Source organism: Crocodylus porosus, unplaced genomic scaffold (assembly GCF_001723895.1).
Source record: "Crocodylus porosus isolate Cpor-Errol unplaced genomic scaffold, CroPor_comp1, whole genome shotgun sequence".
NCBI classification, from domain to species: Eukaryota; Metazoa; Chordata; order Crocodylia; family Crocodylidae; genus Crocodylus; species Crocodylus porosus.
This window is the reverse complement of record NW_017728928.1, coordinates 2070594-2098010: the sequence shown is the minus strand read 5'-3', so window position 1 is coordinate 2098010 and position 27417 is coordinate 2070594. Positions and strand designations below refer to the sequence as shown.

At 48.4% G+C, this 27417-nt stretch overlaps 1 protein-coding gene and 1 long non-coding RNA gene across 2 annotated transcripts; one reads left to right on the top strand and one right to left on the bottom strand.

Annotated features, from left to right (window-relative positions):
* Positions 1-15139: 15139 nt before the first annotated feature.
* On the bottom strand, positions 15140-19239 carry LOC109314933. The gene is made up of 4 exons (XR_002102388.1): positions 19087-19239; positions 17380-17466; positions 16541-16605; positions 15140-15698 (listed from the first exon to the last, which is right to left on the bottom strand). It is a non-coding gene; the product is annotated as an uncharacterized LOC109314933 (long non-coding RNA).
* Positions 19240-19811: 572 nt separating this feature from the next.
* Positions 19812-23333, top strand: SOX9 (SRY-box 9). Its single transcript, XM_019542330.1, has 3 exons — positions 19812-20345; positions 21509-21762; positions 22454-23333. The coding sequence occupies exons 1-3, from the start codon at positions 19915-19917 to the stop codon at positions 23251-23253; spliced, it is 1485 nt and encodes a 494-aa protein (XP_019397875.1). The 5' UTR covers positions 19812-19914; the 3' UTR covers positions 23254-23333.
* The last annotated feature ends 4084 nt before the right edge of the window (positions 23334-27417 follow it).

The window sequence follows — 27417 nt, the reverse complement described above, 5'->3', positions numbered from 1 at the left end:
TCCTTTCTCATCACTAGGAATCAGTGCAATACCAAGCACCGAGCATCCTTCCTTAGAACTGGGGCTGCGGACAAATTTGTCAAATCTGTAGCACTTCATTTGGGCAGAGCACTTAGAGGCCCTGACACCTGAGTTCGCTGCAATGCTTCCAGCTCCTGGTCCATGCTAGGAAGAAACTTCCTTCCCATGCAGGGGCAGAAACACCTTAAAGCACTGAGTCTCAATCAAGGTGCCCTGAGACCCTTTTAAGGGTGCAGAAGGACGTCATGCCATTAGGGGTGCAGCTATTTATTACACAAGATAAATCCAGAGATTTCAAACAGTGTCAAAAAAAAGCTCAAAGCTGTTGTGGTCTTTCTGAGTTCTTTGCAACAGAAGAATTGCTGTATTATTTTTCCTTAGTCAAAAAAAAATGAGGGAAAAGTAAGAGCTGGCATTTTCCGAGGGCTGCCATAGCTTTAACACGGGTTGCAAAGGTTGAGAACCACTGCACTGATTCAGCTGGACTGGAAATGAAAGGCGTCCCCCACGTACTGCAATCAGATGGCAGCGTTGCTGCTCGCACAATGCCTATGCAGGTCTTCTGCCTGGCCTCACAGGCACACCAGGGTACTCCCCTATCATTTATACCAGTCATATGCAGCTATCACTGCAGCCGCTGACTTCAGCGGGCTGTTCTGTGATGCACACCAGTGAGCCAGGACCGCAGTTTTGTGCAAGCACTGGATGCTCAAAGCAACCCAAGCAATGATGAGAGCAGCGCCCTTGGTCCCATGCAGTGCTTTGCTCTCGATGATGACCTGTACTGCATAGCCGAAGGTCATTTCCAGGCACTAGGCTGGGCCCGAGCGTGAAAATCCCCCCCTCTTGTATGGAAGTCAAATTTGCTATGGAAGGTAGTAGACAGGGAGTGCATATAAAACCCTAGGATGTCCTTTTTACAGTCTCCTTTCTGACCACAACCACATGTTAAATACTAGCTTATGCTGCACACAGCCTGCTCCCTCCTGCTGGGTGCAGTGGAACAAACTGCCCACTTAGGATAGGTAGCAGCCGGCCAGGTAGATGGGGGAAAGCCAGCACGCCTGAAGGTCGAGCCAAGACAAGAGGACTAGCTTGGCTCTGGGAGGCAAACCGCTGATGCTGGCTCTCCGCATATGAAAAAGCAAACATATGAATAAGAAATGGCAGAAAGCAATGCTGGAGAAGGTTCCTGCTGGCTTGGCTTCTCCTCAGCTTGCCTTCGGGGCTGGAAGCAGAGAGAAGCTGCAGCTAGATCTCAGCTGGAGCCAGCCCAGAGTTGCTCACCCACCTCTACACTGGGATGAATGTTTGCTAGACTACAGCCTGCTTTCTCTTCCCTCCACTCCTCGCCCCTCCGGGAGCTGGAACAAGGCAAAGGCTGTCCACATCTAGCCTTAGAAAGCAAATACTACAAAAAGAAGAGATGATTTTTTTCAAAAAAAGACAAATATACCCCCTACTTCAAAGGCCTGTGTTATTTAGGTCGCTTTTCTGCCCCATGAAAAAAATCCATAGCAGAACGGGGACTGCTGTGCCCTGCTTCAATCGAATCATGTCCGTGCCACAAAAGGCTCGTTTCCCCTCCCATTCTCAGCGCACCCTGTTGAGACTCAAGACACCCCTCCAAAAATGCCAGCTCTTCCCTTTCACTCGTGCCTTGACCACAGAGAGAAACTAAAGCAATTTTTCTGTTGCAAAGGCTGCAACGGATCAGCATGCTTTTGACTCTACAGATTCCTGGTGCAAATCTCTGGGTTTCTCTTGCGTACGTGTTTGCACACCTAATAATGGGCAGCACCCTTAAAAGGACCCTGATGCACCATTCTCTGGTTGAGAATCACTGATTTCGACCGCGAGGTCTTCAGCTGCCTCCTGCTCCGTGCTCCGCTCCAGTGGTGTCTTTAGGTGCGATTGTCATGCAAACACTAACGTTGAGGCTGGACAAACTGGTCACAGGAAAATGCCTATATGGGATTTTTCTTTGCTGCTCAAGGACGCAGCAAACTGCCGCCTACCAGCTACTCAATATATAACACTCCACCTGGATCTGCTGAGTAGCAACGACACATGCAATGTCCAGAAAGCAGATGTGAGAGAGGCCACCAAAATGCAACTCCATCTGTTCACTTTTATTCATGCTGGGGCAGGACCAGGTTTGCTGGGTCCTACCCTCGTGTGAAAGCAAACATTATGGCAGACCCGGATGCTTTATGTGATACCGCCGAGCTTTGCAAACCTACTTTCAGAGTTCGAAAAAACCCCAGCGTGCCACTGAGCCAGAAAGATAGCCAACCACTCAACACCAATTACTAGAGATAGATTTGCAACAGAAGACATCCCCCATTGCAATGAGCTCCTTAGAAAACCTAGCTCAGCTTCCCAGGGATGAAGCCTTTCTGAAAAGCCTGGCTACAATCACTCCCAGCTGTTATGCCCTGCATTTCTTAGACCTGGGCTGGAGCCAGGGGGCATGAGCCCATCCATCCTGAAAATCCCCCTTGTATGGTGCAGACATGCTTAAATATTTATAAAAGGCCTACAAGGTCACCTCACTGTATTCACTTGCAATAATGAATTTAAGGGGCCAAAGAGACGTGGACTTCTTCCACCTCTCCCGGAAACTCGCCATCATGTTTAACTCCTATTGAGAACGGAGTAAGAAAATGGTACCCTGATTTCTAAAGGCTGAGATGGGCTTCCAGATTCCCAAGGATTTATCCAGCCCAAACCTAAGAGGCTTTCTGAGGTTCACCACCATTGTGAAGAAAATAAGCAGCAAATACAAAGCTGAAGCATAGTGTCTTAGCATGACTGATTGCAATGTAGCTCTATCAGTGGAATAGGAGGCCCAGCGGCCTTAGTGGACTCACTTTGCTTTTCACGGCCAAAAAAACAAAATTAAAAAGAGCAAAAAAAACCCCCCCTCCTATTATCTCATGACATCTGAGAAAAGGAGTGGTCGCCCACAGGCTAAGCCCACTGGAAGAACCTATCAGGTTCCTCAATCATATTTGCAAATGAACACTCATTTCCTGCTTACCATGCTTGAGCAAGGGAATTTGTCCCTTTAAATCACTGCCCTGGGCCAATGATGCAAAACACTGAGCAGCCCTGGCTGCGGATGCTCAATGTCATCAAATTCATCGGGGGGATAATTAATATTGAAAGGTGTGATTGCAGCCAAGTGGGCTGGCTAATCAGCTACTGATTTCTCTCTAATGTCTATGATCATTTGGAAATCTAATCTGGAGGAGGGGGAGGGAGGGGCTGGCTGGAATTAGTGTGGAAATGTAGTATCCCTTTACAAATATAAACACTGCACAATGAGGCCAGCAAGCGAGTCCCCCCGAGTCACCAGGCCAGGGTCACAAGCTGAACGCATGTTGCCCCAAACCTGCCCTGCTGCTGAGTCAGAGGGGACCTTGGAAATGCAAGCTTCCTCCAAGGGGCTTGCATTTAGGATGTGAAGAAGCATCTCTTCCACGCTGACAAGACTGCTGTGCGAGCACTATGACAGTCTGGGCGTTGGTTCAAATGAACACCTAGCAGCTATACCTTCCCCACTTGAGCAAAGAGACCCATCCACAACTACATCTACGTGCCCACAGTGGGACTATCCTGCCGCTGTAACTTCAGGTGTAGACCAAGTACCGTAGGACAGTGGGGCTGGAAGGGACCTCACAAAGTCATCTGCTCCCTGCTCTAAATCACCCAAGTTAACAGTAGCAATTAACCATGCTCAGGGCCTCCTATATATAATGACCTCTCAGAGGAATGACATGGTAAGATGCAAAAATACATAATGTTCCCGTGCCTTGCGGGCAACTTGAGCATCTAAACCTCTCAGCCTATTTGCTCTTACAGCTTCACAGTGAATAGCCCCTAGGGAATTAAGCCCCGAACAAAGCTGGATCAAAGTACTAGGTAGGTGAGGCTGTATCACAATAGTACCCTAACCACTCTACTACCCTCATGCTATGTGATGACCCCCAGAGATGGGGATTTAAGGCTTGCTTTGGGCTTGTGCTGAAGGCTGACCTAGCAGTACAGGGCTGCTTTGGCTAGATGTGAAGGCTAGCCCTTTTCTTTCTTTCTTTGTGCCACTACAGAGGAGCTGGCATGCCTTGCACGGGCTCACCTGGCAGGCCTTCCTGCTTGAGCATTGATTCACTCACTCCTTGCCTCCAAGAACATGCTCACTTCCCCATCGTCTGCTATGGCTAACTTCATAGGGACAAAACAAGCAGAAGTGCACTAGGCCGGTGTAGAAATTTCCCTCCAAAAATTCCTGCAAAAAATGAATAGCGCATTAAAAACTTTCTACGTTAGTTTAAAAATTCTCCAGCCGTGTCCTAGAGATTTATTAAATTGTGCAGGACCTGGCCACAAAGGACTTCTGTGTCTGAAACACTGCAGAGACTCTCACAGTCCTGGCACTTTATATTACTCCCGCTTTATATTACTGCATGTTAGCCCAGTCATCTTCACCACTGCCACATGTGGCAGGGCCCTGTTGTTACCTGCATGATCCAGATGGGGAACTGAGACACAAAGAGAGACTTAAGAAGAGCACTTTTCCAAATGCACTTAAATGCCTAAAATCCCAGCTCGGGATTTTGTTTGCAATGAGGCAGCTCAGTTGAACCTAAGCCATCCAGAATAACAGTGGCTGCAAAACTCACCAGGCACTTGCAAAGGTCCCAGGGATCCTATGATTGGGCTTTCAGGCATGCTCAGAAGCAAGCCACAATGAGCAATTAGGTGTCTGGGATTTCATGCAACCTGCGCACGGTGGAGACTCGGCTCCCCAGAAGCACGCGGTCTGCTAAGCATCCTCAGAGCTCGGGCATAGCCGCAGGACTGACTTCAGGCTGAACTTAGCTGCCTTGGACCCTTGCAACTAAAGGCACTGAGCCCAGAGATGAAGAAACGGTTCAATTGACTGAAATGACGGGAGTCCTAACCCAGATGCCTCTTCTACACTAGCACAGCTCCATGCACACTACCTTTTGAAGCAGAAGGCATGCAGTCATCCGAGGGCAGCAGCATGCTCTGCCCTCTCCAGTGCTTGAATCTCTCCTGGAATGAAATTTGAGATGAAACAGGCTGTGTTTTTCAGAGAAGCAGACGGGAACCAGCAGCATTTTCCTGCTGTCTCTAAGCACCCAAATGCTATTGCTTCAGGCATGTGGGTGCTTTTGAAAAACCTTGACTAAAATGATGGGACTTGTCTTGGACCTCAGCAGGATTTATTGCATTTTTTCCCAAATGAGGATGCTTTTGAAAAGCCCACCTACCACGCTGATTCCTACCCCTAAGTGACCAGCCAAACTCGTGGTATGGGACCAGGGGCTCTGCTAGACCAGTGACCATCACATACATCACCATCCTATGCCCTAAGACCCTCTTTCCATTCAACAAGACACAGAGAGGCGTCTTCCAGCTCAGCACACACCCACCTCCTTTGTCACCCTCTGCCTGCCAGCCGAAAAGGCAGAAACTTCTTCAGCCCATAAATACACTGGGAATCTCTCCCCTTCAGGAGACCTGTCCGCCTGCCTCGGCTTTGTTAGGAGAGCCAACATTCCTGCCATCCCACAAGGACGGGGTGTTGTCCCGCGTTGCGCAAAAGGGATTAAACGCCAGGATCTTCCACCCCAAACAATGATGCTTTATTTGTCTTGGACCTCAGCGGGATTTATTGCATTTTTCCTTTTAATTAACAAAAACAATCCCTCCACAATAGTGGGTTTGATTTCCCGTTCGGTGTCATCCTCCCCTGCTCCCGGCTGCTTCCCTGGGAGCATGTGCTCGACACAGAGCCTGGTGATACCGGAGGGCTTCAGAAAGCCTTCCGCGTGGCCTTGCACGTGGGAATTGTCTTCAGGGAGGTTGCATCCCTTGCCACATCTGTTTGTTTTGGATGCAAGGCCTGGCGCATTGGGTTAGATGTTAGTCAAACTGACCTTTCCTGTTTTCTGAGTCAACGGGCTTAGATCACTAAGTCAAGCCCAAGATGTTGAAAATTAATCAGCATCTGGAGTTGACAGTGAACTATTTGTTTGGGACAGATGGGGGAAGGGTGGGTTAGGGGGAGGCCCAGACAGACCATTTCTTTCCTAGACAAAACACTGTGCTTTTGAAACCTGCACGCGGGACTCTCATCGGGAAACCGGCCAATGTAGCCATCCTGGCACAGGGCAAGAAGATGTCTCCTGTAAAGCAGCAACACCCATGGGGGTCAATGGAGCTCCTTGCAAGCAGCAACACCCATGGGGGGGCAATGGAGCTCCTTGCAAGCAACATCACCCATGGGGGGGGTCAATGGAGCTCCTTGCAAGCAACGACACCCATGGGGGGGGCAATGGAGCTCCTTGCAAGCAGCAACACCCAAGGGGGGGGGTCAATGGAGCTCCTTGCAAGCAACAACATCCATGGGGGGGGGCAATGGAGCTCCTTGCAAGCAGCAACACCCATGGGGGGGGGCAATGCAGCTCCTGGCAAGCAACATCACCCATGGGGGGGCAATGCAGCTCCTGACAAGCAACAACACCCATGGGGGGGCAATGCAGCTCCTGGCAAGCAACAACACCCATGGGGGGGGCAATGGAGCTCCTTGCAAGCAGCAACACCCATGGGGGGGGTTCAATGGAGCTCCTTGCAAGCAACGACACCCATGGTGGGGGCAATGCAGCTCCTGGCAAGCAACAACACCTGTGGGGGGGGCCAATGGAGCTCCTTGCAAGCAGCAACACCCATGGGGGGGCAATGGAGCTCCTTGCAAGATGAAGAAACCAGTCACCTTCCAAGGATAAGCCCAATGGCTTCAAAGGATTGGCCACCAGTGGAAGCAAAAAAGCGAGTGCCTGGAAGGAATCAAACAGAGGGTGAAAAGTCCCAGTAGGAAGTTAATACGGTATTTCAGATGCCCATTAAGCTCTATTGTAACGTCTTAAAAGTTTCACTGAGTTCTGGTGTACGATTGAAGAGCATCATCCAACTGGAGATGGTGTTCACATATCATTTGTCGATATTTCACTACACGGCCGGGCTTTCTCTCCCGCAGCACCCAAAACTGAAATGGAAAGGACCCCGTCTTTTTTCTGCCCTCACAACGGTGCCCATAAGAACCTGGCCCTAAGGTTTCCAAAGAGCCCGGTGAGTTATGGGTGTGCACACTGACCTATCTTCAAGGATCCAGGCTGGGCACCCAGAAAGGGAAAGACACCTTGAGATTTGACCATGCAGGTCAAATCTCAAGGTGTCTTTCCCTTTCTGGGTGCCCAGAGTCTCAGTCTATTCAAGCAAAAACTGGTAAGGCTGCACACATGTAAATATGGACAAAAACAATGAGCACAGGACTGGCCAGGCTCGGTCATGTCATCGCATGCTTCTTATCTCAGTCTCAAGTCTCAAAAGATCACTTTTGTACATGGCTAAGACTTATATGAGTAGTAAAAGGATGGAATAACAGGCCGTTTTTAAGGAATGCCTGCGCAATGCTGTCCTGGATAGAAAATATCCCAATTCCTCCTTTGTTTCTAAACTCTTCTGTGTGATTTTTTTTTTTTTTAACAAAAAAAAGAAAGAAAAAAAAAAAGAAGTGGTAACAATACATCCTTTCAGGCCCTGCCAAGCTCCTACTCAAGCCCACTCAGATAAGAGTTGGCAGGAAAGGTGACTGCCATCAATATTTTGGTGAATGTTAACTACCTGGGGACAGGCTGTGTGGGGAATAATCACAGCCAGTTCGGAGCAGCAGGGCTATGTTTAAAAACACCATATTAAAAGTCATCTCTCCCTGGAAACCCCTGAATTCCTAGCAAGCTCCCTTCAGCGTAAGCGCTGGTAAAAGACAAGAGGGTTAGCAACAAGGAATTAAGCCGGCAGGCACCCACAGGAAGGTACGTTTTCATCTCTTGATATTTCTTCTGCCACCATGTCCCTTTACTCCACGAAAGTAGTATTATGCATCCATTTTTGGGCGGGGAGAGGGGGCATGGGGAGGGAGGGGAAATAGCATTTTTCTCCCCAAATTCCTCATTGCAAGGATCCTAACTGGAACACAAGCACTCTTTTTTCCCCCTCCTCCTTCATATATAACCATGCTGTCTCTCTCCCAGGCACGGTGACACTTGTATTCGCTATTAGTCTTTGTATTCAGGGAGCACCTGTTTCCCTCTTCTGAGTCAGAAGTCATTTGTGTGCATTACAAACCAGGACCTGGGATCCTTTTTGAAGGATGGTTTTTAGGCTGAGATTGGGTTAAGTTGTGAGCCAAGGCATGCGTACTGGTCAGAAACAGATTACCCCTCAGACCTAAAGACATTTTCTGATGGCATCTGGGGCTTGTATTAATATGCCACAAACATTTCAAGGGAAAGAATCGGGTCCTGGAAGCTATTATTCCCAGGATGATCCCTCCTCACTTAGCAGACAGGACGATTTGATTTTTTTTTTAAACGGTGTCATCAGAAATTGCATGCCTTTTGTTGAGCTAAATGACCAGTTATTTGAGTCTGGAAATGAACATCGTCAAAGACTTTCAGTTCCTTCTCTTTGCTAATGTCTCCTTTCCTCTTTTATCAATCTCTTCATTAGCAGTGCCTTTCACTATATTCATTTTTATTTGAAGGTTTTTGAGCTGTTTCCCACCCCCTGTCCCCTTTAAATCCAGCATGCTCATGTCTGCAGCAAAGATTAGCTATTTTTGGCAAACCTAGCAAATGAAAATAGGTCCATTTCTATTCCGGAGCAAATAACATCCCGAGCAAGTTGCAGTTGTTTAATTAACAGATCATCATTTAATGTCTGGTCCTCGTAGCATGTCGGGCATGTGATGGAAGTTGGCAGTCTTGCTGTATTACGTTTCACATGCAGATTTCAGTCCCCGTGGTGCCCTGTCCACACTATTTACATTCAGAAAATCAATCAAGGGACATGCAGAAATGTTGCACTTTGAGACGCAGGTGAAATCCTGATCGAAACAGATTGGTAGTTAGGGCTCTGAAATGGGACTAAGGTACTGGGTGGTGTGAGGGGAGGTAAGGATCTGCTCCTGTCTCTGCCACAAGCCTCCAGTGTCATCTTGGGCAAGGCATTTAAATGCCATTTCTAAAGCTGTGTTTTTACTTCTTTTTCCCACACCCTTCTCCTGTCTTGCACGTTCGCAAGCTCTGCAGGGTAGGGACTGTCTGCTGCTCTCTGCATGTACAGCCACTGTAAGGGCAACCAAAATGCAAACAGTGCAGTGATTTGGGAGCCTGAGGCTCCCTTTGCCTTCAGTGGGTTTTAGATGAAGCCCAGAAAAGGGAAGATTTGCAAAGTGCTGCCTCAGAGGGAGCCACTTTCTAAAACTCAGGATCAGTCTCCTGGCCAACAATTCATGAGCAGATGGCTTTACTGGACAGTCCAGCCAGCTCCACAAAACCAAAATGCAAACAGCCTCCTTCCTCCCACCACACTAAAAGGCGGGACGAGGCTGAACGAGGCATTACAATGGCTCTGCCGTTTGAAGCCAAGGAGTTATTTGCAGCCTCCTTGCCAAAGGAAAAGCCAGACACCATTCTCCTCTCGTCCTCAAAGGTGACAGCAGAGGAACTCGTGCGAGGGCGCCCAAATCAGCCTCAGGCCTTTTCTAACTGTAAGCACTCATGTGTTTTGCTCAGTAAAGATGGACTTTCTCCCCCACTTACACTTAGAGGATGGCTGATGGACATCGCTTCCTCAGGGTCGCAGTGCTGCCAAGGCAGATGTGAGTTTGGAGGATCCATGCCCGGCATGCCAGGCCGCATCAGCGGTCACACTTGGGGATTGGCCATTTCCATCACTGCAGGCTCAGCATTTTCACCAAAGTTTCTAAAGCTCCTTTTAAGCGATATAATGTCAGAAACATCGCAGCTGCCTTCTCACCTGGTCCTAGTACATGCACTAAAATATATCACATATACATGCACAGCGATTTACATTTACTTATATCTGTGGAGACACACACATACACAGATACGTACCCACACACACATATATATGTATATGCTCACATCTATGTATATGTATGCATATATAAATATGTATGTATATACAATATGTGTGTATACCTGTGTGTATACGCACATACACAAACAGCAACTTACATATACGTGTACCTATAGACTCACACACGCAAATATGTATGCACATATTTATTGATAGATATACATGTGTATGGATAATACGTGTGTATGTATGCGTGTGTACCCACGTACACACACAGCAATTTACATATATATGTCTCTATAGACACATGCACAAATACGTATACCCATATGTATAGTAGATATAGATGCGTATGTATAATGTGTGTATGTATGTGTACACACATTATACACGTATATATTATACGCATATGCATACATACACACACCTATATATTCATACAAACATATACACACACGCGCACACATGTACACCTTATTTATGTATATACATACACTATGCACACACGTAGTATGCACACACATGTACACACATTTTACACACACATATATCTATGTACATGCATACACACATATATTATTTACACATGCACGCACATGTGCGCGCATATGTAATGTGTATATAGGCAGATGCAAACACATATGCACACATCTATAATGAATCCCTATTTATTACGCAGTTGAGAAAAACTGAAGTTTTTAAATAAATAATCCCCGTGTAAATAAACTCCCCACCCTGGGCAAACTAAAACTGATCCCATCGCAGATTTTGCTCATTTTCAAATAAATCGTAGCTCCAAACGGCATGGGCCGGGCAGTTTGAATTTCCAAACGATTTGGTATTTGGGGGCGGGGGGGAGGGCAGGAAACAACCCAAACAAACAATTTTACAAGTTCCAGAAGTGAATCCGCCCCTGCTTTTGCTTTTTCTTTCTTTTTTTCTTTTTTTTTAATTTGAAGAGCTGAGAGGAGCAGGAGGCTGCCGTGGTCTTTGGCCCATAGGAAATCAGTGACCCAGGGACATCTGCAAGCTATTAGGATCCAGGCTTCAGGTAGCTCCCAGAAACACGTGCTGTCCACATTACACCCTCCAAGTATATTTCCACAACTTTACTTCTCCAAATAAACAGTCGAGCTCTCCCGGCATTAGCCAGGAGCTGCACAAACAGGTAGAGAGAAAGGCAGTTTTATTCCCCCTTCCAATTCTGATGGATTTCTTGTAAGCCATCACCGGGCCATGTAATTTGAACTATTGCTTGGAAAACATAATAGGGCCCGTTTTAAATTACCCCCATTTATTTATCTGTATAAGACTATGAAACATCATGTACAGCTTCCACGGCATGCTTGCTTCGAAGCCCGGGCCATAACCGAACGGCCGCTTGTAAGACCATGTTAACGCCGGGTAAATGGTTAAGAAAAAATATGAATCCGCCAGGATTTATTATTGTGCTGATGGATATTTTTCATTGAAGTGCGGTTTTATGTCTTTCGAAACAATCCTACTTATTTTTAAAAGCTCGTAAGCATTTTTATAGGGAGACCTTAGCAGCGGTGCACATGGTGTTTTGCTAGTGATCGGGGACAAGGCAACAGGCTGCGGGGGAACCGACTGTGCCGTGCCCTTGCAAACATGCAGCAGAAGCTGATAGCACAGAAGGGAGGGATCCAGATGCTGGCAACATGGTCAATCCCAATGAAACCCAGCAGAAATCAGAAACGGGACAGCACTTACGTTGCGCTACTAAGATTTAAAGCTGATTTTAATGAACTACCGGCTGCTTGATAAGCATCTATTCTCTCTCCCAGAGATCTCGATATTTTTATGAGTTTCAGCCTAGGTCTTTGGCCCTCATTCTCAGAGCCTTGCCTTTTTCTGTGCTTGGTTTCTAAGAAAGGGATTCAAAACACGTTCGGTTACATTAGCAGCTCTCTATTCATCTCTCACCAACATCTTCGCCAAGGTAGGAGCTGAAGTGTGATCAGTATATGTTAAAAAAAGGAGCTCCCGGATGCTTTTGCAAAGCTCATTGCTCTGAACTAACAGAAGGCTGCGTATGGCTATTTTGGGATTGTTTCTTATGCCCAGTAGCATATTTGGATCACATTTTGAGACCTTCTTCAGAACAAAGTATCTATTGTCCACATCAAGAGAGGAACAAAGGCGTGTGCCCAGACCACCGAAAAGAGAAAAACAAAGGAAAAGATATTTTCAAACAGGCTGAGGTGCATCTTGCAAAATCTTTTCACTTTCCCTATGCAGGGAATAAAACCCTCCTTTTACAAGGGTGTTCCCTTTCCACTCTGATAAGGGAGCCCAGTGGACTTTCTTGACTCGCCAAGTTTTCAAATCATGTTGCAGGCTATATTTGGGGGAGGGAATAACTCACTAATCTTCAGAGAACAACATTTGCAAGTTATGAAGTTGTACACGGTGGTTTTGAACTGTAGGGATAGGAGAAGGAAAATAACAGCAAGGTTATACATATTTGTTAAAAGTAAAGCCTGCCCGGGAACTTTTTGGTGTTCAAAATCCTAGAGGACTAATCCTCACCTTGACTCGGATATGCAAGACAGAATAAATCAAAGTGTTTGGACCTTCCTGGGGGTTAACAGCTCAGCAAACTCTCTGATCAGCCACTGTCTGGTTCAAAATCCCTATCTATTTTTCCCCTATTACTGTTCCTCATTATTGAAACTTTTCTAACCAGTGGCCTGGAGCAAAAAAAAAAAATCTTTGTGACCAGATACTACTATTGTGCTTGCAACTGGGAAATTCAAGCATGAAAGCTGATCCCACTCACTGCAAGCAGAATCTGGCCCGAAGTAAATTCATATTCAGAGCTGGGATTTTTTCAGTAGCAACTATCCATTTTAGTTAGACAGATGCTAGTTCGCAAATGAGGATCCATGCTTAGATATGGACTATATAAAAGCAAAAAGGCACAGCCCGGTTCACTGGCCCACCAAATTCAGACCTTAAAAGAAGTTTAAATATTTTTATCGCCGCACCATCCCTCCTTGTTCAGTGCCTTCCTCGCCAGATCTTTGTGTTTTATTCTCTCTGGCAATTATAATGAGGCAAGCTGGCTTGCACAGTGATTAGCTTTCGTCTACCTGACAAGTATAACGAGGCAAGCTTGCACAGTGATTAATTAAAACATCACACGCCTAAATGTCTTTCAGGGAATCTCCCTAGGATCTTCAGTCTCTCCTTTTTCTTTGCAATGCGAAGAAAAAAAACTGGCTTTCATGTGTCATGATTTGCAAACTTCAAGCAATATACAGTGTTTCCTCCCCAGCTTATCAGCGGCAGCTTTTTAGGGCTGTGTATTACTGTTGAGATGACTAGATAGCTAGCCAGAAAGACGCACAGACAGCAATTTTTTTAAAGAAAGTTCAGGTTAAATCAAAAATGAAAGATCCAAAAATTCTTGTTAAAATGTCCAAAACACAGCACAACTCTGCTCCAAAGCCGTTATCAACTCATTGGCTCTCGTATTTTTAAGCAAGACGCAGACCTCTGGGAAAAGGCAAATTAGAAAGTGGCATAAGGCATTTAAGAAACCCAGATGGGAGAAATGGAAACTTTGCTGAGCTGGCTGGATTCGGACTGCACTAGACTTCGCTAAGAGAGGATGTGATGGATGGGCCGCTCCTCTGCCAAATCACGCCCAGCCACCCATCTCTTTGGCCCTCCAACACCCGTCGTGCCGTGCTGTCCCAGCAGCATCACAAGGGCCTTGCACAACTCTGATGCCCTGGGCACCCCAGCTGTTCCCAGTGCTCACCTGAGTGTGCACACCCCAAATTTGCCTTTCGAGGTGCATGCAAAGAATCACGGGAGCTTTTCACTTTGAGCCCCTTTAGGCCAAAGTGGTATTGTTTCTGCTGTGTTGTTTCCAAAAAAGAAAGCTCATTATGAGAAATGATATACTGCTTGCAAAATGACAGAGGTCGGGGGGGGGAGATGTAAGATCTTTTTCCCTAAGTATAATCCCAGTAAAATAGGCTGACCAACCTGTTACCATCTCGCATCAACGTACAAAGACATTCTGCACTGGCCACCGCTCACAACGGTCTTCCGGACACTTCCCGTGGTCTTTTTTTTATTATTATTTGAGCAATTGGGCATCTAACTCACATAACCTGTCGAACTTGCTGACATTGCCTTGCATGCATTCAGCCCCAACAGAGATCTCTTAATTTATAGCATTTCCTAACCTAGAAGCGGGGGAAGTGAATATATAACTTTCAAATAATAAACTTCACCCCCAGAACTTCCCCGTTGAAAATTATCATCCAGGCCTAATGTTTACTGGGGAATCAAGGAGGTACGATGTTAGGGGCATGGGCTTTTGTGCCCTGTATCGGTACAATAACTGCTCTTTCTAGCATGATGAGAGAGGGTTGGTTTTTTTCACGTTAATTCCTTGGGGCTTCTTTTTAAAAGGGTTGCAATACAGGCCTATTCTCTCTGCTTTGGCCCCTGCCCCAACAGACTAAATATTAGCCATTGCAAACTTGCAAAGGAGGAAACTTCTCCCAGGACCAACACAGCCAAGCAGCATTTCCCTGGCTTTCCTTTCCTACGAGGCAAGGACTTTTTGTTCGACTGAGGAGCCTCTTCAGATCCAGCGATGAGGTCAGACGGCGGCGTGGGTGACATCACAGCCTGAAATGATGCAAACGAGCAGTCTGCGGCGTGACAAGGAGGGGATCAAACAGCGCGAGAGAGATGGAGGACTTTAGAAATGACAAGTGGACATTGTTCAGATTTCAGGAAAAAAACCCAGGGGGTGTTTGTCCTCTCCCCTCCACACACACACACACACACACACACACACACACACACGTGTGCACGCGCTTCATAAAAACTCGACTGACTTCAATGCAGAAACAGCAGCCAGCTCTCAGCAAACACGTCTGATTCGTGTCAATATGGCCACAGCAAATATTTGTAGGGTTTGAAAGAAAAATCCTTCTGAACGTCCCGTACGGATATGATCCCCCTCACTATTAAACTGCCTGCCTTTCTCTCTCGCTGCTCAGTGCCTGCGAGCAGTCGTTTTGGGCACAAAGAAGAGGGGGGACGAAATGAGAAATGTAATTCACGCTCTTCTGGTTAAAGAACTTGCCTGCACCACGGACCGGAGACCGATAGTAAAATCATGCAACATCTGAAAAAAAAAAACCCCAGCATCCTGCTGCAAGTTAAGATGATGAGAAAAGAAATTGTCAACTTAAAAAGTGAACGGGGCTGCCCACCTTTCCACCTATTCTGTGGAAGAGGATTTATTTAATAGAAAAAATGAGGCGCAAACTCTAATACTGCAGGAGGGCATAACAAGGAAAGCTACTTTGCATCTGCCTCCTGTTTGCTGTTCAAACTTGTTAAGCCACGGTCTTTTGTTGCGAGAGAGTCTCTCGTCATGAAAAGGCAGAATCCTTTCACCAGATGGACTTTCAGAATGAAAACTCTGCTCATTATAACATTTTTCATTAACTCAATTATCCTCCCAAGTTATTTGTGTTTATCTCTGCCAATCAGCAGTATCGCCAGGGAACAATCTCTTGTCACCTTCTTTTTTCTCTCCCCCCCAGGTATCTTTGTCCAGCATTTGGCTAGGGCAGTTCAGCTAACATAAGAACAACCTACTGGCTGATTTTGCTTTGATGTCCCCATGGCAAATTACATATCTGTAAAAAAAAAAAAAAATACTGTAAAAACCGTCGTAAATGGGTAAGGGAAAAAATGTCCACCTAAATGCTGGTTACGGCAGAACTTTTTGTTGATGCAAATCTCACTGTCTCCCTTTTTCTTTTTTTGGTCCCTGCTAAATATTTTGCAGAGCCAAAATTTGCAAGAAAATGTGCTTTCTTGTTGCAGACACACATAAGGCAAGCAAAACCCTTTGCAACAAAATGTTGGCTCTGACTCCCCCCCACTATCGTTATAGGACAAAGACTCTGCTAATAAAACATACACTTACCTTTTCACTCACCCAAAGATAACTACTTTCCAAAGATTTGCAAGTAAAAACTCTGAGAGAAAGATAGCACAGGCAGAAAGGGTCTAGCGGGGAGATTTCCTTCTAGAAATGGGTTGATTCAGCACTCCTTCCCCTTATGCCCCCCCCTTTTTTTTTTTGCAAGTGAAATTTCCAATTCAATACAACAAAATTAAATGCAGATTTTAAAAGAATAATGTGTTCCCGCACACGTACTATCGCCAGGCATGACAATGCAGTTGAACAGGACAAAGGCTGTGAACTGAAGCAGTCTCGATAAAGTACTGGGGGGGGGGGGGCAATAACAGCAATGCTTGAATTGAATTCAGAATTAGGCACTGTGTATTTTATAAGGAAAATTGCACACACAAAAAAATCTGTCCTTCTTCTTTGGCAGCAGCAGAGGTGAATAGATGAGAAACTGTGCGGGTGAGGTGGGGGGAGGACTGAGAGTAAAGCTGAAGCACAGGCATTTGCTCCAATTCGTTTCTCATCTTTAGCCCTTAATTTTTCTTTATAATCCTTCCTTACCACAAGATAGGGTCTATTCGGAACGGAGATAACTTTGTTTTCATCGGTGACACTTGATCCACAGGCTGTATGAAAAAGCAGATTGCAATTAGGAAGGCAGATGCTAAAATATTTCACTACCAAGTGAAAGGGGAAATTTGGGGGAGGGGGTTCCTAAGGCCATCTCGAAGCACACCCACCTCCCCCCACCCAAAAAAAAATTGAAGCTCTTAAAATATTTTTTTTTGTCTTTCTTGTGTTTGAGTTTTTGGACGAGAAGCTTAGGCAGTTTGGGAACTAGTTCAGAACTCTCCCTTGTACAATTTCAGTCTGTACCGCAGCAAACTATACAGTCAAGTCCCTGCCATTCCCCTGGAAAGCCATCTCAACCTTTCTAAGCATCGCATAAAACTCCCTAACACAGAGACACAGCCACACACAGAAAAATTCCCGTGCACTGGATATACAGACTAGATATATAGACGGGCACAGGATATATAGACTGAGTTAAGCCTAGCTCTAAAGGTGCCATTGTTCGATTCTCAAAGCAAATGCCAATGTGATAAACCAGAGACACGAGAAACCTGCGGCACGGCAAAATACGGTGGTCTTGAAATAATTATGCTGTTTAAAAGTGCTCAGTTATGGCACATCCGATTCCTGAGCTTTCCTCAAAGACTTTTAGAAAGAAGACAACTCTTGAAACAACATGTAACGTCAAGGCAGTGACACAAAAGGGTGCAAGGCTAGGGGAGCAGGGGAGATGCAGTCAGCTAACTCGATAGGCAGATTTCCCCCCACCTAAAGGTACAGAAGTGAATACCCAGAGGTGTCTGCCCAGTGTTATGTTGGTCTGATACCTTGTCAGGGTCACTGATAACTGGGGTGGAAAGCTCTTTGGATCAGCTGCCCCTCGGGGTTTGCTAAGCAACGGTTACTGCTGAATCCTGTAAAAAAAATGAATAAATAAAAAAAGGCAGGTCACGATTCAAAGTCTGATCAATCAGAAATGAGCCCAGTTCAGCAAGAAGACTCATCCCCCCCCCCCACTCCCATCCCCATCCAACCAACCCTTCGGGAGCTGCCGGAGTGAAAAGTTTGGGGTCAGTTTCTGGGCTTTTGGCGCCCTCTCGGTACGAAAAGGAGAATTTCGCTCGGGCACTGGGAAGAAAAGAAAGGTGTTTACAAAGGTAAAAAGTTCCAAAGAAGCAGCAGGAGGACGAAAGGAGGCGCAGAAAAGGCGCCGAGAGCAAAGCCAGACCCGGTGGGTGATGCCCGCCTGGGCCCGAGCGGCTGACTCCGGGGGTTCCCGGGCAGCAGTGGCATCCAGCGCCGCCAGGCTTGCGTTTGCTGTTGCCCAGGTAAACGGCAGAGGGTCTGGGATGGAGACAAGCTAGGGATGTGCGTGTGGGGATACAAGGATGAGGCATCAGCATGGGCTTAGCGTGAGAATAAATGACGACAGGGGGCTGTTAACAGTCTCTCGCTGTCATTGTCCCCTTCTCTCTCGTGGGTGGGCTCCGAGGCTCTCCAGCTCTCGAGCGGCAACCTCGCTGTGTCCGTGTCAGAAGCCCCCGCCGGACGCCCTGCAAGCGGGCTCACCCCTTAAGAGCCAAGTACGTTCAAGAGCAACCTGCCACCGAAACCCTCCGGCCATCACAGCTGCATTCGAAACTTTTTTTCCGAGAAAACCTCAGCATTTGCTGGGTGGGGGAAATCGAATTACATCGGTCTTCCACATTCAAAGAGAAACAAAGATTTGTAGTTGGCAGAACGCGAGTTATTCCCGGGGGGGGGGGCGAAAGAGAGAAAATCTAGGTTGAAATACCGGGACATGCTAATAAATGTCATGTTTTATGACATGATTTTGCGGAGGGGGTCTAGGCATAGTCAGGGCTGGATATTCCCTTCTCTGTTCACACAAGCAAGGGACTCCACAGCGTCCCCATCCTTGCCACCTGAAAGCCCATCTGTGTGTCCCTGAATAGCATTTGCCCCCTCGTACTCCTTAGTGCAAAACAGACTGTTTCAATCGTCGAGCCGGAGAAAACGTTGCACACCCGCTCCTTACAGGGAGGAAAGAGAAAGTTGCATGAAGTCGGAGTAACATAGGAGGGAGAGCCCTGTTGCTCGGTAGGGCTTACATCCCTGCATTTAAAGCCACCGACCCCACGCGCATTATTACAGGACCTTCGAACGACAGCCCCAGAGCAGACGGCCTGCCTCTGAACGACCTTGCCCAGCACTGAGTGGCTGCAAAACTTTGCCAATCCCCGCTCGCAGTGGGCGAACCCCACCTGGCCGAAGGGCCCGTCCGCCCGGCGGGCATCGCACCTTGGCGCCAGGTGGGTTTAAAGCGAAGGAGTGAGAGCGGCTGATGGGGAATAAGGCCGGAGGCACAACCGAGCAACATCACTGACTTCTAGGGAGGACGGCTCTGCTCCTTGCTACGCCGCAGGACTGGGGCAGCTCAGCGGCGCGCAGCCTGGGCAATCCCGTGGGTTTTTCTACCCCCGAAGTCGCTTCTCTAGCGCGGCAGCCGTCGTGCCCAGCCCACCCCAACCTACCTAGCCCCACAGAGAGCAAAAAGAAAGGGGCTTTGGAAAGGTATCACAAAAGTCTGCAGCACAAAGAGTCAACTCAGGCACTGCAACTTTGCAGTGTTTTTTTCCCTCCCCAGCTCTCAGCTCTGGGCTCGGCTCTCCCCACCCTACAAAAACTTGCAGCCAATCCCCTCTTTGCCAGCCCCCGAGGGCCGGGCTGTCATTGGTGGAAAGTTTCTAAGGTGAACTAGCAGAGGAGGCTATTTATTAAAGAGACACAGAGAGAGTTGGAGATTTGGGTTGGAAACCGACTGGGTGCAACCGGGAGCCTCAAACTTGCCAAAACTAAGGATTCTTTTTCTCTTTTTTTTTGTTTTTTGTTTTTTTTTTTTTATGATTATTATTCTTTTTGTAATTCTTCTTCTGAGAGGCAGAGAGAGCAAGGGGGGGAAAAAACCGCCCCATTTTTTTTCCTCCCCCCCCACCCCACTTTGACTACCCACAGCAGCACCCGAGCTGGGCTGGAGCACGTCTCTGAGAGCAGATTGCAACTTTGCAGGCGCCCGTGACCCATCTCAGTTGTCTCTTCTCCTCCTCCTGTGAGCTGCTGCTAACAAACCCAACTCTTGCAAACTTTTTCCCCGCTGGGCTGCTTTCCCTTCCCGCCCCCCTCCTCTCCAGCTCTGCCTTGCTTTCTCCCTCCTTTCTCCCCCAGCCCGACCCCGGCAGGCTTCCCACTGGTTTGCAAGGACTTTGCCTCTTATTATTACTACTATTTGGTCATCCCGCCTCCCCCCTCCCCTCTCCCCACCCTTTGGTTTTCATCCTGCCCCCATTCTGCCACCTTCTCGCATGAATCTCCTAGACCCCTTCATGAAAATGACAGAAGAGCAGGAGAAATGCATCTCTGGCGCCCCCAGCCCCACTATGTCGGATGACTCTGCAGGCTCTCCCTGCCCCTCGGGCTCCGGATCGGACACGGAGAACACCCGGCCCCAAGAAAACACCTTCCCCAAGGGGGACCCGGACCTCAAGAAAGACAGCGACGAGGACAAGTTCCCGGTTTGCATCAGGGAGGCTGTCAGCCAGGTCCTCAAGGGCTACGACTGGACCCTGGTCCCCATGCCGGTCCGGGTGAACGGATCCAGCAAGAACAAGCCGCACGTGAAAAGACCCATGAACGCCTTCATGGTGTGGGCTCAGGCTGCCCGGAGAAAGCTGGCTGACCAGTACCCCCATCTGCACAACGCCGAGCTGAGCAAAACCCTGGGCAAGCTCTGGAGGTGAGTTGGGGGGCAACGGCAGGGGGATGATGGTGGCAGACCCCGAACTCTTCCTTTAGGATATGTGCGGGTGCTGTGTGCACGCTGGCAAACTCATTTATCAAGGGGAAAGCACGCAGGGAAGAGCGCAGAGGCAAAGCAGGGACCTGTTGCCTCTCCCAGCCTTTGGCTCTTGCATGCATTCATTTTCCCAGTGCGACGCATGGCTGGCTTCAGAGTTACCCCTTGTCCCCTGCAAGGTGAATTAGGGGCCTTGGGAGATGCTCAGGGGGGTGAGATGCAATGGGAGATTGCAAGCGGGGAGACTGCAATTGCCCTAGGTGCAACGGGAGATGTTCAGGGGGTAGAGACCCCCACCGCAGCTTGCAGGGGACGAGAGGCCCAGCCACACAAGGGAGTTTGGGGCTCCAGGAGGACCCGGGGGTGTTTCTAGATTGCATCCAATTTGCCTGGGTTGACTGTGGCAGGAGGGGTGGGAGCAGGGAGGGGTGCGGAGGGAGAGCTGGCAATGCCCCACCAAGCCCCTGGGTGGGTGTGTGGCTCTGAAGAGCGGCCGTGCATGGCTTAACTCCTCCAGCCTTTCAAACCAAGCAGGGAGGGAAAGCAGAGCTCCAGTGAGTCACCTGGCCGAGCCCTGCGGCGTGTGACTGCAGGAAAAAAAAATTAAGGCGTTTGAAGCAAAAGGGGAAAGTTTCGGAGCAAATGTGGACTGCATGAGGCGGTGCCCAGAGGCATCCAGGGGGTTAGTCATCTCATCTCCTGTTGAATCTGTGTGTGTGTGCACTTCTCTTCCAAGGGGCAGCACCTCAGACCAAACCCAGGGGGGGAAAACAGGGCAGGAGTTTTGTGACGCCTTGTTTGGCCACCACAATGTGGGGAAGGAGGTGTTGGGGGGGAAGGGGTAAGTCGAGGGGTACCGCCGACAGCGAGATTAGGAAGCAGCGCAATGGGGTAAGAGGAGAGGTGCTGAGCTGGGGTGGGGAGGGAGAAGCTCCCAGGATGACACTCTTGCAGGAGTGAGGGTTGGGCTGCAAAGCACCCGGCTGGGGAGAGGAGCAGCAATAAGCTGGGCCCTGCCGCGTTGCCCCGGGGGGAGCGAAGGCCGTAAGCACCATGCCACGCCGGAGAGGTCGCTAACCTGTGGCTGCCCTGCTCTCCCCCAGGCTGCTGAACGAAAGCGAGAAGCGCCCGTTCGTGGAGGAAGCCGAGCGGCTGCGGGTGCAGCACAAGAAGGACCACCCCGACTACAAGTACCAGCCCCGGAGGAGAAAGTCGGTGAAGAACGGGCAGTCGGAGCAGGAGGAGGGCTCGGAGCAAACCCACATCTCCCCCAATGCCATCTTCAAGGCCCTGCAGGCGGACTCCCCGCAGTCCTCTTCCAGCATGAGCGAGGTGCACTCCCCCGGGGAGCACTCTGGTAAATACGGGGCCTCTTCTGCAGCCTTGCCCAGGCGGGATGGGGAGGGAAGCTGGAGGGGGACGCGCGTGCCCCCGCAGACTGCGCTGGCACGGTGCGTGGCTCTCTACTGGTAGCCAGACTTAAAATGCAACCTGTCTGTAGAGAAACGCTCACCGGCTGCAGCAAGAGACAGGTGAATGCACTTTTATACACATGCCCCACAGCGAAAACCGCATCCGCTGCCTTTGCCACGTAACGCATGCACACTGTCCCACTCGAGGCCTTAAAAAGAGAATTGAAACAGGCTTCCAGGCATTTCGATCCACCCTTTTCTTTTTAAAAAAAACCCACATTTCTCCACTTTGCAAGTGGTCGGAAAAGCTCTGTAACTCCTTCCCACCCCCCCCTTCCGCCCCAAGATCTATTGACACAGCTATCGATCGCATTTATATACCCAACACCTGGAAATGTTTGTGTTACCCTATGCAACTGCCTTCGGAGGCAAGGCGTTATTATCTGTCGGGCCCCACAGATCAGGAGTTAAGTATTAACCGAGTTATCGCTGTTATACAACACCTCCCGGTTATAGAAGTGGCTGGTGTTAGCTCGCTTGCAGGACGTATCAGCATCCCAAATACGGGGCGACTAGGGGCCACTGCAGAAGGGCAGCCATCTCACCGCGGCTTGCGCTCTGTCTTTCCTTCTCCAGGGCAGTCCCAAGGCCCCCCGACGCCGCCCACGACCCCCAAAACAGACGTCCAGCCTGGCAAGCAAGACCTGAAGCGAGAAGGCCGCCCCCTGCCAGAGGGAGGGCGGCAGCCGCCCCACATCGACTTCCGAGACGTGGACATCGGGGAGCTCAGCAGCGACGTCATCTCCAACATCGAGACCTTCGACGTCAACGAGTTCGACCAGTACCTCCCACCCAACGGGCACCCTGGCGTCCCGGCTACCCACGGGCAGCCTGGCCAGGTGACCTACACTGGCAGCTACGGGATCAGCAGCACCGCCGCCACCCCCGCCGGCGCTGGGCACGTGTGGATGTCCAAGCAGCAGCCGCCGCAGCAGCCGCAGCCGCCGCAGCCGCCGCCGCAGGCTCAGCCCCAAGCGGCGCACACGATGACCCCCCTGAGCAGCGAGCAGGGGCAGCCCCAGCAGCGGCCGCACATCAAGACGGAGCAGCTGAGCCCCAGCCATTACAGCGAGCAGCAGCAGCATTCGCCGCAGCAGATCAACTACAGCTCCTTCAACCTCCAGCACTACAGTTCGTCCTACCCGACCATCACCCGCTCGCAGTACGACTACACGGACCACCAGAGCTCCAACTCCTACTACAGCCACGCCGCCGGCCAGAGCACCAGCCTCTACTCCACCTTCACCTACATGAACCCCACCCAGAGGCCGATGTACACCCCCATTGCAGACACTTCCGGGGTCCCCTCCATCCCCCAGACCCACAGCCCGCAGCACTGGGAACAGCCCGTCTACACACAGCTCACTAGGCCATAGAGGCAAAGAACAACCTGCAGGCCAAAAAAAAAAAACACAAAAAAAACTTCCACGGACTTGTTCTCTTTGAACCAAGAAAAGAAAGAGAGAGACACTCAAGCTGAAAGGTGATGGGAGAGAAAAAGAACAAAAGAAAGAAAAGAAAACACAAGGGTCCTTCTGCACTACAGCAGCCTTCAGGAGGTGGCCAGACCACTCTGCTGAGAACCAGCAAAACTCGGTACAGACCTTCCAAGGACTGGACTTTTCACCTTGAGTCCAGGGTGAGAGCAAACAGATGAGATTTCCATCCCACAGACTCATCTGCCTGTGTTTGGACTTTTGTAATGATTTTTAGCAGTAATTAAAAGAAAAAAATGAAAAAAAAAAAAAAAAAAAGCAAACAAACAACCCAGAGTCCTCTGTGAGGAATATTCTCTATTTTAAATATTTTTTAGTATGTACTGTGTATGATTCGTTACCGATTTGAGGGGATTTATACATATTTTTTAGAGATTTTTTTTTTTTTAAATGCTCTTATTTTTCCAACAGCTAAAATGACACTTAGTGGAACAGTCCTAGCTTTTCTGGCAGTCAGAGGTATTTTTGTATAGATAAGCGTCTTTTTTCTTTAAAAAACAAGCAAAAAAAAAAAAAGAATAAAAAGAAAATAAAATGGTGTGCGTTAACTCAGAACACAAAAAAGCTCTGTTAAGTGATCACCATCGGGCTTAGCTGTAGTCAGCCGTGCCAGCTGGGAGATGCCAGGTGAGGTTGCATCGGGGTAAAAAACAATAAGTAACGCAGGCTTTATTTTTCTAACTAAGAAGGAAAGATTGCATCCAGGAGGAGAAAGTGTTCACTTTGGATTTTAAAGACCTTTAGCCTTAATGCTGTTGCAAAGCCTTAAAAGCAGCCCTGGGATAGTTGCCCCCCGCCCCAAGTCCCTGCACGATTGTTATAGGTCTCCCACTTTCGGGACAAAGACCAGGCTGAGAAGGGAGGCAGCTCTGATTTCTGGGGAGACGCTAGGGTCTGACACTTTGACCAACGATCACAGATGATGATGATGCCAGACCCGGCGTCCCCTGCCCCCCTAAAGCGCCTCGGCTTCCCGCGTAGGGACACCATGTGCGAGGCAGATGCTGGGGGCCGAGGATCGCCTTCCCAGTCCTTCCACGTTCCTGCAGTGCAAACAGCCAGGGCCTGATCCAGCGCTTCTACACGCCGCCTCTTGGTCTCACGCGGTCTTTGCTCAGGCTCTTCGAGCCCATGGGAGACATCTGACACCTTTTAGATTATTTATTTTGCAAGAAAAGCCTTTTCTTTTCACCGAGATTGTCCTCCCTTCCAGTTCAAACTCCTTCAAAAACCGATTCAGATTTGTTGGAACCTTATGCGGAGGGTACGGCTCCTATTAAATTATGGTCTAAACCGTAACCCGTTCTTTATTTATCTGTTTAATTCTTTTTATTATTATTATTATTATTGTTATTATTCTTTGGAATCTGTGTCCTAGGTTTGTACAAACGTGTCCTCTTCCTTTTGGTTTTTTTTTCTTTTGTTTAAGGATAAACTGGAATTTTTTTGTTCCTTTTTTTTTTTTTTTTTGTATAAACTAAAGATTGCAAATGTAGTGTATCACTGAATCATTTGCCTTGTTTTCTGCCTCAGCTCTTCGGGACACACAAGCTTGTGTATATATGAGACACAAGACACCAATGGCAAAACATGTGCATGTGTGTATCGTCTTACTCTCTAGCCTTCCACCCCTCGATGATGCTGTTTTCAGGTGGGGAGAAGATTTGACATTGGTGACGCTGTGGCTGAACAGTTAAAGGATTGCTTTTTAAAAAAGACAGCAAACTTTTTTTTATTTAAAAAAAATGATATATTTGTTAACAGGTTTGTTTTTTTTTTTTTAGGGATTCAGTAGGAAAAAAATCTTAAAGCACTCTTACAATACGGCATCTCTCTATTTCTGTATAAAAGCAGATCTTTTTAAAGTATTTCTGTAACTTAAAAGACCTGTCATTTTAAATCATATTTTGTCTTAGGTAAGTTTTGTTTGCCAGACCCTTTGTTCTCTTTTGTGAAACTTACCTTATTTTTTTTTTTTTGGATATTATTGTTTGCAATAAATATACATTGTATTAAAAGTTTAAAGAATGCCTAGTGTTTTATTAATTGCAACAGTGGGACCAAGTGCAGGGAGGCTGGACCCGATGATCCGAAAGGCCCCTTCCAGCTCCTAACAACTATGAAACTATGATGCTGTCAAGCTAGGGAAGAGTCTTTGCAGTGACTGATATTATTTTGCCTCCTTTCTTGATTACCTGTGTCTTGGAGCTTTGTCCTGCTTAATCGGGTTGAACTGGGCCCCAGCTGCATATGTAAAGCTAGCAAAGTCAAGCAGGTGCATTAAATTCAACCTGCTTTGCATAGGCAGAATCAAGTCCTTAGCTGGGTGAGAAACTGAGCAGAAGTCTAATCTGCTTCCTGATGCCAGCCTCAGGAAAGATAGAGGAAAAAGGGATGTATTTGGCAGCCGTGTTGGTCTGAGACACAAAGAAATGCAAAAATCTACAACTCTTGGTTCAGAGATGATACCTTCTATTAGACCATGTAGAAATTTGCACAAAAAAAAGATCTTTTTCTGCAAGCTTTTGGGCTCACACATCCTTCATCAGGCTCAGAGAAAATTAAGGATGGGGAAGCTGCAAGCTGGAAGTCTGTTCTTATGGGTCCGTGCAAGTGGCTTGGTGAGTTGAGCCTTCAACGGCCCCCATCCACACCCGTATGCTACAGTCATACTGGACTGGACCAGACCAGCTGGGCCATGGCTATCGCAGCCCACCGCGAAGTCCAAAACATTACACCCCGCGAACGGCACACACAGGCTTGTGCTCTGTTCCTGGATCCCAGTTTGCAGCCTTAGGCTTGGTGGACCAGCACAGAGGCAGCTGCGCCGGAGACCAGCTGTTGCAAAAGTGGCTGAGGATAGAAGCGGGGAGGAGGGGGAGGGAGAGAGACTTCCCATCCCATCCTGTCCCCGAGGACAGGATCATCTCAGCTCAAGGCTGAGGCCTATTTGACTCAGGTGAGGGGGAGAAAGCAGAGGCTGCAACTGCATTGGGCTGGGTCTGTTGTGAGGATAAACACAGGGCTCTCTGCTTGCAGAGCTGCCAGGTGCTCGAGATACTCAGGCCTCTAAAAAGAGCTTGTTTTTTCTGCTGCCTCTTCCAAAGAGCGAAAAAGGAGAAATGTGAAACAAGAAATGACGACTGAAGCAATGCAAAGTGACCAGATTGAGTCCTTGGCATCATCCCAGGGAAGCGCAGGTGATTAAAAGGCAGAGGCTGTCCCCTCCAGACATTAAGCAGAGTACCCCAAAACATGCTTCCTACCTCCCAGGTCAGAGCTGGGCCTGACCGCAACTCGTGCCAAGCCGTGACCGCTTGCCAGCGTTAACTGATTCATATTGCACCGCTGCAAAGTTATCGCACAGGGCCGGGGGTGGGAGAGGTCAGAGATCTGACTCTGTTTGGCTTGGCATGAATAACCCGGGAGTTTCCAAGACCAGATGGCCTCTCAGGTCATTTGCACTGAACCGATGAAATCACTCCCTGCCTCGCACTGCAGAGCGGAGCATGCATCATCCCCTTTATCACGATGTCTCGTGCCTCTAAGTCACTAGGAATAGTGCTTATTAAAGGGCATGTAACCACTGTCCTGCTGGAGTCTCCAGGCTTCTGGCTGAACTGATAGGAGGCTTTTTAACCCTTTATGAGTTATGCGTCCATTGGATTCATTTGCTGCTTCTTGCCATTCAGTGGGCTCTCCAGGTAGCACCAAGCAAGCTGTGACACTTCCCCTTGCGGCACGCGATTTGCTTAGCTTCCTGGTCTTGCAAAACCCTTGCCCACCAAAGCACCCCATGGACATCACATGAGCACGAGTTTCTGCACAGGGAAGAGTCTTGGAGGGCCAGGCTCCCCCCAGCCCCTGTCATTCAGGGTTTTACAAACCCACAAGAGGAGCCAATCTTGAGAGCTTCCCACTGACTTCAGTTTAAAAGGCCTTTTTTAAGGGCAGGCCTTTTTGGATATGCTTTGGCATGGTGCATGTCCTTCAGCAAGTCCACACCTCCACTGTTACATCTATGAAGGATCCTGCTTCAGAGTC

What these genes read in the sequence shown, in the direction of transcription:
- SOX9 (XM_019542330.1), top strand. Translation starts at nt 19,915, where the DNA reads ATGAATCTCCTAGACCCCTTCATGAAAATGACAGAAGAGCAGGAGAAA. An exon ending in ACCCTGGGCAAGCTCTGGAG is followed by an intron (nt 20,346 to 21,508) that starts GTGAGTTGGGGG and finishes GCTCTCCCCCAG; the next exon opens with GCTGCTGAACGAAAGCGAGA. An exon ending in CTCCCCCGGGGAGCACTCTG is followed by an intron (nt 21,763 to 22,453) that starts GTAAATACGGGG and finishes TTCCTTCTCCAG; the next exon opens with GGCAGTCCCAAGGCCCCCCG.